The sequence below is a fragment of the Oncorhynchus tshawytscha genome, linkage group LG13 (genome assembly GCF_018296145.1).
Source record: "Oncorhynchus tshawytscha isolate Ot180627B linkage group LG13, Otsh_v2.0, whole genome shotgun sequence".
Classification (NCBI taxonomy): Eukaryota; Metazoa; Chordata; class Actinopteri; order Salmoniformes; family Salmonidae; genus Oncorhynchus; species Oncorhynchus tshawytscha.
This window is the reverse complement of record NC_056441.1, coordinates 56748293-56759839: the sequence shown is the minus strand read 5'-3', so window position 1 is coordinate 56759839 and position 11547 is coordinate 56748293. Positions and strand designations below refer to the sequence as shown.

The 11547-nt window shown below is 43.0% G+C and overlaps 1 protein-coding gene across 1 annotated transcript in view; it reads left to right on the top strand.

The window, feature by feature from the left end:
• Window positions 1–5217: 5217 nt before the first annotated feature.
• LOC112265212 (zinc finger protein neuro-d4-like) overlaps window positions 5218–11547 on the top strand; it is a 49747-nt gene continuing 43417 nt past the window's right edge. The window contains exon 1 of the mRNA XM_042295999.1: window positions 5218–5330. Coding sequence (XP_042151933.1) covers window positions 5218–5330 — 113 coding nt within the window. The remainder of the gene's footprint in view (window positions 5331–11547) is intronic.

Sequence of the window (11547 nt, the reverse complement as noted above, 5' to 3'; positions counted from 1 at the left end):
AAAAGGACAAGAAGGTAGAGACAACAATATATCATGCAAAGCAGCCACAACTGACAGTAAAAGTGTCCATGATTGAGTCTTTGAATGAAGAGATTGAGATAAAACTGCCCAGTGTGAGTGTTTGTTGCAGCTTGTTCCAGTCGCTAGCTGCAGCAAACTGAAAAGGCGATCGACCCAGGGATGTGTGTGCTTTGGGGACCTTAAACAGAATGTGACTGGCAGAACGGGTGTTGTATGTGGAGGATGAGGGCTACAGTAGATATCGCAGATAGGGGGGAGTGAGGCCTAAGAGGGTTTTATAAATAAGCATCAACCAGTGGGTCTTGTGACGGGTATACAGAGATGCCCAGTTTACAGAGCAGTATAGAGTGCAGTGATGTGTCCTATAAGGAGCATTGGTGGAAAATCTGATGGCCGAATGATAAAGAACATCTAGCCGCTCGAGAGCACCCTTACCTGACAATCTATAAATTATGTCTCCGTAATCTAGCATGGGTAGGATGGTCATCTGAATCATGGTTATTTTGGCAGCTGGGGTGAAAGAGGAGTGATTACGATAGAGGAAACCAATTCGAGATTTAAACTTTAGCCTGCAGCTTTGATATGTGCTGAGAGAAGGACAGTGTACCGTCTAGCCACACTCCCAAGTACTTGTATGAGGTGACTGCCTGAAGCTCTAAACACTCAGAGGTAGGAGAGGGGCATTCTTCTTACCAAACCACATGACCTTTGATTTAGAGGTGTTCAGAAGTTAAGTTTAACACAAGTTGAGCACGCAGCCATGCAATCTCCATAGACAAACATTGGCAGTAGAATGGCCTTAGTAGAATGGACTTTCAACATGGCCCTGTCATAGAATGCCACCTTTCCAACAAGTCAGTCCGTCAAATTTCTGACCTGCTAGAGCCACCCCGGGCAACTGTAAGTGTTGTTATTGTGAAGTGGAAACGTTTAGGAGCAACAACGGGTCTGCGAAGTGATAGGCCACACAAGCTAAAAGAACTTGATCGCCGAATGCTGAAGCCCGTACAAATCGCCTGTCTTCAGTTGCAACACTCACTACCGAGTTCCAAACTGTCTCTGGAAGCAACGTCAGCACAATAACTGTTTGTTGGGAGCTTCATCAAATGGGTTTCCATGGCCGCACACAAGCCAAACATCAACATGCGCAAAGCCAAGTGACGGTTGGAGTGGTGTAAAGCTCACCGCCATTGGACACTGGAGCAGTGAACATGTTCTATGGAGTGATGAATCACACTTCACCCTCTGTCAGTCCGATGAACGAATATGAGTTAAGCAGATGCCAGGAGAACGCTACCTGCCCGAATGCATAGTACAAACTGTAAAGTTTGGTGGAAGAGGAATAATGGTCTTTCATGGTTCTGGCTAGGCCCCTTAGTTCCAGTGAAGCGAAATCTTAAAACTACAGCATACAATAACATTCTAGACGATTCTGTGCTTCCAACTTGTGGTAACAGTTTGGGGAAGGCCCTTTCATGTTTCAGCATTCCAATGCCCCTGTGCACAAAGTGAGTTCCTTACAGAAATGGTTTGTCTAAATCAGTGTGGAAGAACTTGACTGGCCTGCACAGAATCATGACATCAACCCCATCGAACACCCTTGGGATGGATTGGAACTCTGACTGAAAGCCAGGCCTAATCGCCCAACATCAGTGCCTGACCTCAATAACAATCTTGTGCCTGAATGGAAGTAAGTCCCTGCAGCAATGTCGCAACATCTAGTGGAAAACCTTCCCAGAAGAGTGGAGGCTGTTAAAGCAGCGAAGGGGGGACCAACTCCATATTAATGCCCAAGATTTTAGAATGAGATGTTCAACGAGCAGGTGTCCACATATTTTTGGTCATGTAGTGTAGTTTGATACTTGTATCAGCAAAGAGCAAGCAATAAAACCAAGGTAAACCGTAGACACTGTAGCCCAAAGCCTGGTTTCACCAAGGTAAACAGTAGACACTGTAGCCCAAAGCTTGGTTTCACCAAGGTAAACCATAGACACTGTAGCCCAAAGCTTGGTTTCACCAAGGTAAACCATAGACACTGTAGCCCAAAGCTTGGTTTCACCAAGGTAAACAGTAGACACTGTAGCCCAAAGCCTGGTTTCACCAATGTAAACCGTAGACACTGTAGCCCAAAGCTTGGTTTCACCAAGGTAAACCGTAGACACTGTAGCCCAAAGCCTGGTTTCACCAAAGTAAACCGTAGACACTGTAGCCCAAAGCTTGGTTTCACCAAGGTAAACCGTAGACACTGTAGCCCAAAGCTTGGTTTCACCAAGGTAAAAAGCAGTGACTGATGTTAGTGATTGCAGTTACTGCCTTTGTTCTGGGTTTCACTGTAACTTTTTTTGCAGTTACTGCAAAAATGACCTCCCATTTTCTCCATAACACAACACAATGGAGGCAAGATATTTTTCCACGTGATAAAGCATGTATTGAATGTATCAAAAATGTCAGTAACACATTTTTGACCGAATGTGCAGTTAATGCTCTTTTTCTTGGTATGACATGCACTCCACAGTCAATTCAGAACGTTTTGTGCCTGGGTATATTTATTGGAATAGTCCTTCCATAGACTGAACTTGCTAATGTTCATTAAATATGTGTTAACAGAGATGTACATTTGAAGTCGGAAGTTTACATACACCTTAGCCAAGTACATTTAAACTCAGTTTTTCACAATTCCTGACATTTAATCCTAGTAAAAATTCCCTGTCTTATGTCAGTTAGGATCACCACTTTATTTTAAGAATGTGAAACGTATTACAGCTTTTATTTCTTTCATTCACATTCCCAGTGGGTCAGAAATGTACATACACTCAATTAGTATTTGGTAGCATTGCCTTTAAATTGTTTAACTTGGGTCAAACGTTTCAGGTAGTCTTCCACAAGCTTCCCACAATATGTTGGGTGAATTATGACCCATTCCTCCAGACAGAGCTGGTGTAACTGAGTCAGGATTGTAGGCCTTCTTGCTCGCACACACTTTTTCAGTTCTGCCCACAAATTTTCTATAGGGTTGAAGTCAGGGCTTTGTGATGGCCACTCCAATACCTTGACTTTGTTGTCCTTAAGCCATTTTGACACAACTTTGGAAGTATGCTTGGGGTCATTGTCTTTTTGGAAGACCCATTTGCGACCAAGCTTTAACTTCCTGACTGATGACTTGAGATGTTGCTTCAATATATCCACATAATTTTCCTACCTCATGAAGCCATCTATTTTGTGAAGTGCACCAGTCCATCCTGCAGCAAACCCCTACAGCATGATGCTGCCACACCCGTGCTTCACGGTTGGGATGGTGTTCTTTGGCTTGCAAACATCCCCCCTTTTTCCTCCAAACATAACGATGGTCATTATGGCCAAACAGTTCTATTTTTGTTTCATCAGACCAGAGGATATTTCTCCAAAAAGTACAATCTTTGTCCCCATGTGAAGTTGCAAAGCTGTAGTCTGTCTTTTTTAACGGCTGTTTTTGGAGCAGTGGCTTCTTCCTTGCTGAGCGGCCTTTCAGAGGATGTTGATATAGGACTCATTTTACTGTGGATATAGATACTTTTGTACCTGTTTCCTCCAGCATCTTCACAAGGTCCTTTGTGATTTGATTTGCACTTTTCACACCAAAGTACGTTCATCTCTAGGAGACAGAACGCGTCTCCTTCCTGAGTGGCTACATGGTCCCATGGTGTTTACACGTGCGCACTAATGTTTGTACAGATAAATGTGGTACCTTCAGGCGTTTGGAAATTGCTCCCAAGGATGAACCAGACTTGTGGAGGTCTTGGCTGATTTCTTTTGATTTTCCCATGATGTCATGCAAAGAGGCACTGAGTTTGAAGGTTGGCCTTGAAATGCATCCACAGGTACACCTCCAATTGACTCAAACTATGTCAATTAGCCTACCAGGAGCTTCTAAATCCATGGCATAATTTTCTGGAATTTTCCAAGCTGTTTAAAGGCACAGTCAACTTAGTGTATGTAAACTTCTGACCCACTGGAATTGTGATACAGTGAATTATAAGTGAAATAATCTGTCTGTAAACAATTGTTGGTTAAATCACTTGTGTCATGCACAAAGTGGATGTCCTAACCGACTTGCCAAAACTATAGTTTGTTAACAAGAAATTTGTGGCGTGGTTGAAAAACAAGTTTTAATGACTCCAACCTAAGTGTATGTAAACTTCTGACTTCAACTGTATAAATATCACATCACAGAGTGGCTTCAGTGGCGCCACTGCTGCTAAACTGAAATGGAGAGAAATTCCATCACTGCTGTGCCCACTGTCTTGGTTCAACAGATGAGGCAACTCCTAAAATAATCAATTATCTTCCCTACTCCACTGTCTCCCAAAACGATCAATTATTAAACCTCTTCAGCATCGGCTCACCTAGAATAGATTATATCATTATCAATTGGCCTATCAACACATCTTAGTTATCCCTCTTCCAGAATACCCCCCTTCTCTCTCTTGCTAAATTCAGTCTAACAGGATTAAGTAAAAGACCCTTTAGTGTATTTGAAAGTTGTCCAAAAGTAAATCTCAAAATGATATTGGATTCAAATTCTTGGAACATTTGGGGTGTGAAGGTTATCACTGATGTTAATGTTGGAAATGAGCCCAGCACAAACAGTAAACTCTATGTAGTAGAATCTTGCACAATTGATTTATGACATAAAAATGACCCCAAAAAAGTGAACACACAAATATGTAATTCACCTTACATTCCAACCTGGGCACTGTCCAAGACAGGGTGCAATTCTGATGTTGGTGAAACATAAAATCTACCATTTAGCATCTTATATTTGAAACGTTATTTCAAAAAGTTGCTATTATTATGTTGAAACTGAACAGAACTCCTTGTTGCATCCTCTCTGAGAGATGGTGCGCATACAGCCTCGCCCTTAAAATGTATTTCTATATCTGCAAGACAAGGAAACAATGCATCAATTAGAATGGCAGCCACAGACTGACAGTCCAGTAGCACACCAACCTTGACATTACAGTAGACGGTTTGGCTTACCCATAGAAGTCCAAGGCGGGACCGTTATACAGTTGATCGCGATACATACTGGTAGTTGTAGTGCATTGACTCTCAGCATGTTACATAGTGACATGTGCAAAAACTACATTTCCCCAGACCTGTCACTGAGCGTTCCCGCTCCTATTGGCTGGCAGCTCCAGCCGCAGCCCCAGAGAATGAATGAAATTGAAATTGCTGGTATATTACATGTGCAATACCGGGATCTGCAGTGTTACATTGTATCTATCATACTATATCAAAATGGCCACAGTGGTACAGAATCCCCTGAAATCGTAAGTGCATACATTTTATCTTTGACATTTTTAGGGATACATTTGTGGATGCTGTCAGTCCATGTAGCCTAGGTAATCGTTGACAATTTTATGCATCGTAAAGAAGTATCATGCCTATAGGCTACATCGCTATTATATAGCAAGCTACAAATATTTATATGGAGTGTAATAGCGATGGAAAGGTATATATGAAACAGCTTTATTTTTTTTAGCAAGCCGGGCTATGTTCCAAAATGTAGAGCTGTCTATGCATGCCTAGAAACCATTTCACTGAGCCAGTAATTACATGAGGACGCTATGGTGGAATGTTGAGGTACAATTTATGACCCGGTGTCCCTAGTCAATAGACAAGATCGCAGCCAACTTGCATGGCTGGTCAGGTAGCGCTTACAATAGCGAAAAATAGCGAGTGGCAGTGTTTTTTTTAAAAGGTTGTGCTTGATACCTGTTCACATTATTGCGTTAGGCTGTAAACAGGTAGGTAAAACCAAGCTGGTGGGAGCCTCTGTCGGCTGAAACCTAATACCCTTTGGACATCATTTTCTTGGCGACAGACCTCTTGGCAAAATAGCCTACGTGCTTGCGATTATAATGGCAGCAGTGTTTACAGGCAGCGCATCTTCGCTCCAACAAGACACGCGTTCCTATCTGCAAACACCTGATACATTATTGTGTAAGCTTGCATCATATAAAATGGTAAACTTATGTGTATCGGGAGTGGTTGCTTTTATTAGACTAGTGTCATCTCTACCAGTCGCGTTGAACGGTGAACATTCCATCAAGTTTCCATTCGATTCCTTTGTGCAGAATTTACACAATAACATTTCAACGTGCGGAATTCAGCCTGGGCTCGTTTCCAAAAGGTGGCTGTGCGTCTGTCCGCTTGGTGAGATGCAGTTGACACCTTTTCGATTAGAAATTATTGAAAACATAATAAATCGACTCGCGAATATGTATTTTTGGAGTGTTGTTTGGATAAATTTAGGCATTTGCAGCCTGTCTAACAAAGAACGTGGTAGCCTACTGTAGCGCGGAACACATCGGATGGTACCTGAGCGGGAATGTAGTTGCGATGCAGTCGATGCTGTGCAGTCAGCGCTATCTGAAATCCAGACAGGCGACATTTCATATAATTCATGACAACCCATTACCTTAAGTATACGAATAGCCCGTTACAAGCAACAGTGAACTGCTTTAATTAATGTTTTTGTCTTCAACATAATTTATTTGATTCCGTCGATGCGCGACAGTGATGGCATTCTAATTATTGGGGAAACTGACACAAGTTAGGCTATTTGTTGCCATAGGATATGGCCAACTAGTCTAAAATGTTGGGTTATTCATATATGCGTAAATAAAATGGTAAATTCGTGTGTGAGTTTTAGTAAGGTAAAACTGCACCTCTTAAAACGTATTAAATCAGCCTATTGCCTACCGATACTGATCGTGAACAGCACAGGAACCTGAGGTGAAAGATGTTGCTGGAGGCCTGAGCTATGCCGCTCATTTTCTCATTATAATATTCTCCGTTTAGGCTGCCCCATTGTTATACGAGAGTAACTAGAACATTTTATATGCATTTGTTGCTTTTGGTGTTGCTGTTTTTAAATACATTTTAAGATGACTATTTGGATCTTGTTCTGAAAGCAGACAGAATTCACACAGTCACACACTGTTTAGGCGAACCAACAGTAGCCTCCCACCTATTTGGTCATTTATCAGTTATTAGTTGTGAGTTCCATGTCATGGCAGTGTTTTAGCAACCCCGCGCATATCTGCGCTCCCAGTGATGCGCGCGCGGCTGAGTTCCTTTCTGCTGGTCTCTGGCTGCTCAATTACTGGGAACAAGTGGGGACATAGACACTCCCAGAGGCCTTTGCAAGGCCATTTCAAGGGGATTCGTTTGACTTATTTGCATGAAAAATAGGAATGAGGGTGAGCAAAGGGAATGGCATGGGATAGGAGCCATCAATGGACTAGGAACTGATTCATTCTGACTTGAATGTTTCTCAGTAAGGGTCTAGTTAATACCCTCGACCACGGCTCCCGCTGCTTATATAATGGTATCTAGCCTACTGAATGCACTAGTTATTGAGGACAACACTGATTTAGAGTATTCGGAGCTCACTACTCAAATGTTGTCCAATGCATCTCAGAGGTTCAATGAGTTCAGTGTGTGTAAGCACATCCTCTGGGAACCATCAATCTACTGGGCATTCCCCTAGCCTCTCCAATAGTCCTCCTTTAATCTCTCTGCTACTCTTCTTCTCTCTTTCTCTCGCTCTGTTTCTCTCTTTCTCTCACCCACCCCTTGATTCCCTCATATTGCCATCCCTGACTCACAGCTCAATTCTTAGTTCTTTAGGGGTCCCTCTCTCCGTTCATTCTCTTGCCATCCCATCCTCAAACCTAACCCTTGCCCATATCATGTCTCTTTGTTTTTAACTCTTTCTCTCTTCCTCCATTGTCTGCCCCCCCCCCATCCTTTCATTCTGTCAGTCTACTTGGAGAAGGAGGCCATATGCTGACTGACTGTTGTGATAGTTATTCTGCCGTGACTGACTGATCCGAGGGAAATGAATTCCACATAATTCTGTGCTCAGGCACTGTTTAAAGGAACAGCCAGGCCTGCTGAGTTCACTGGAGCCTGAGCATCCTCTCTCTCTCTCTCTCTCTCATCTCATCTCTCTCTCTCTCTCTCTCTCTCTCTCTCTCTCTCTCTCTCTCTCTCTCTCTCTCTCTCTCTCTCTCTCTCTCTCCTCTCTCTCTCTCTCTCTCTCTCTCTCTCTCTCTCTCTCTCTCTCTCTCTCTCATCTCTCTCTCTCTCTCTCTCTCTCATCTCTCTGTCTTATCTCCCTCTCTCTCATATCTCTGTCTCTCATCTCTCTCTCTCTCTCTCATCTCTATCTCTCTCTCTCTCGCTCTCTCATCTCTCTCTCTCTCTCTCACTCCTCTCGCTCTCTTTTTGTTTGGGAATTTATTTTCTGGTTTATTGCCATCAGTCCCCCTTTTTCCCACATAGACGTTCTTCTTTTTGTCTTCATGGGAAGACTAGAGAGGGACACAGATACGTATTTTTAGCTCTATGACCTATTTCTCCATTGCTACCTAACTGACTGTCAGTCACTTCCCTGTGCTTTGGGATCCAATATGGTCACCAGCTGTAGTCAAGTTGTAGTTCAGGACAGGGAGAATAGGAACTACAACAGCCCTTTACAGTAGTGGCCAAGGAGGCTATTAGAATATTTCACTTAGGAAACCTCCATTGGATGTGCAAGAAAGACACAGGAAGTAGTTCTAGTATGCCATGCACAGCAATGAGGGGGCTATGATTCATCAGCCATGTTGTCCAACATAGTTTGACTGGTGCTGGAGTAGTAGGGTCATTTGGATAGGGCATACGACTGTGGGGGGACGGTCGGGACATGGATCTAGCTGTGTGACTGTGAACATTCAGAAGAGCCCCTAAAATAGTCAGATTCAGGCTGACTGAAAGGAAGACAGACGTGTAATAATGAGGGTAATGAAGGGTAATGAAAGGGTTGAATGAAGAAGAGAGGAGAGCGAGGACGTCATTCCAAACATGCATGTATTTGGATGGATGCCTTTTGGCAGTTTTTGTTTTGTGTGCAAAAAAAAAATGCTTTGGGGTTATAAACATGGTACCTTTGCTTTATTGTCATTGACTGAGACTGTGACCATGGCAGGTAGGGATGGAACGAACAGGGCGATGCAAGGTGTCCGCTGACAGAAGATGGGCTTGGTGCAGTGCATGCAATGCAACTGACTGCACAGAATAGGCCGCAGCAATAAACATGCTTGAATTGCATTGCACATTTGCATGGCACAGAGAGAAGGTCCCTCCTTATACATCACGGGGGAAAGAAAACCCATTGGAAGAAATCATGTCACTAGTGTTTGTAGACATTTTGATCAGTGGTAAAGCAAGTGTTGTGGACATCCACTAGTGGAGGCTGCTGAGGGGAGGAAACCATGGATACCACGTGTTTAATGTATTTCATTCCATTCCAAAGATTCCGCTCCAGCCATTACCACAAGCCCATCCTCCGCAATTAAGGTGCCAGCAACCTCCTGTGACGTCCACATGGCATAACAATCTACTTCTACGGGCATCCTTAACAGTCCTACTCAGTCCTATAATAATCTCAAAGTATTCCTGCTTGTCCTCTCCCAAAACATTCCTCTAATCCCAGTCTCTGGTCATCACTACACTCTTATTCTCTCAGACAGAAAGACAGACAGACAGACAGACAGACAGACAGACAGACAGACACACACACACACACACACACACACACACACACACACACACACACACACACACACACACACACACACACACACACACACACACACACACACACACACACACACACACACACACACACACACACACACGCAATTCTGTACATTCTGCAGTAGTCCCATTCTACAGAACACTATTTCCTCTGAGGTAATTCCTGTAGTTCCGTTGTCTCTGGCCACTGGTATGGATCTCTGCTAGAAACTGGTGGGTGGAGTTATGTGAAGCAAATTAGTATTTCCTCATGCAGCACGTTAATAATGTTGGAGAGAGAATGAGAGGGAGAGGAGAGAGAGTGAGAAGGGAGGAAGGATCCATCCACGTAATAACAGCAAAAGTGCAGAGTCAATAAATCTCACCTGAAGGACCAGTGTTCAGCCACGGTGGCTGGATCGCCATGCCCTGATCTACTGCCCAAAATGCACACTCCGACTCATGGTACAAATACACAGAATATACAAACACATAGACACAGAATATACAAACACATATACACAGAATATACAGACATATACACAGAATATACAAAGACAAATACACAGAATATACAAACACATATACACAGAATATACAAACACAAATAAACAGAATATACAAACACACACACAGAAAATACAAACACATACACACAGAATACACAAACACACACACAGAAAATACAAACACATACACACAGAATACACAAACACACACACAGAAAATACAAACACATACACACAGAATACACAAACACATGCTTTACACACACAAGCTCCAGACACGAACGCACAGACACACAATATACAGACACACAAGGAATATGTATTGTGCATAAACAGCCTCACAGCATCAGCAACACCCAGCTGTAGCAGTGTTGTCCGACTCCAGTGCTTGACTACCCCTAACAGGACACACCTTTGTTGTAGATCTGGCCTAGCCATCTTGTTTCAAGAGGACCACAATGGAAATAAGTCCCAGACTTTAGTGTGTGTTATCCTACGGCTTTTTCAAGTTTTACGCGTGCTTGTTTTTTTTTTCAAATGGTCGAATAAATAAACTAAACTAAGCCCTGGACAAACAAACCTGATTCAACTCACTGAGGGCTTGTTGATTAGTTGACAAGTTAAATCAGATGTGCTTGTCCAGGGCTACGGTACAAAATGTGTACTGTTGTGGGTACTGGGGGACTGGAGTTGGGAAACACTGTCCTGTAGAATACACTCACCATAGACAGACACACAGATATGACACTTTATGCAAAACCAGAGGCCTGTAACATGGCAACAAGGTAGTTACGGTAACATGCAGATGAATACAAAACATACCAAACACAGACCTATAGATACATAGACACACCTGCTGTACAGATGCATTCTCTCTCTCCACACACATCTGCACGTGCACACACACACACACACACACACACACACACACACACACACACACACACACACAGATGGGCGGGAAAATCGATACAGTTACACAGTTACATTCCACAATGTTATTTTTGCGGTGCTTGGCTCTTCCTGCACCAAAACTCACAGCTTGTTCTCCATCTTCTTTTTAAATAGGGAGACAATTTGTTTTCAGCACTTTTATTAACATGACTGATCACATGTCGTTTTCTCATGCCTCTCTCTCGTCCCTCTGCAGAAGACTGGTGAATAATATGTTTAGAACATCGAATCGCAATAAAATCACAGCATCGAATCACAATACATATAGAATCGCGAGAATGGCAATACATATGGTATTGGCAACTAAGTATGGTGATAATATTGCATGGTGAGGTCTCTGGTGACTCCCAGCTCTACACACACACTATGCCAAGCTGTATTTGTCTCAGGAACATGGTACTTTAACAGATGAGCTGGTCGACAGTCCTACAGTGGTGCAGCTGTCTGTGTTGCTGTC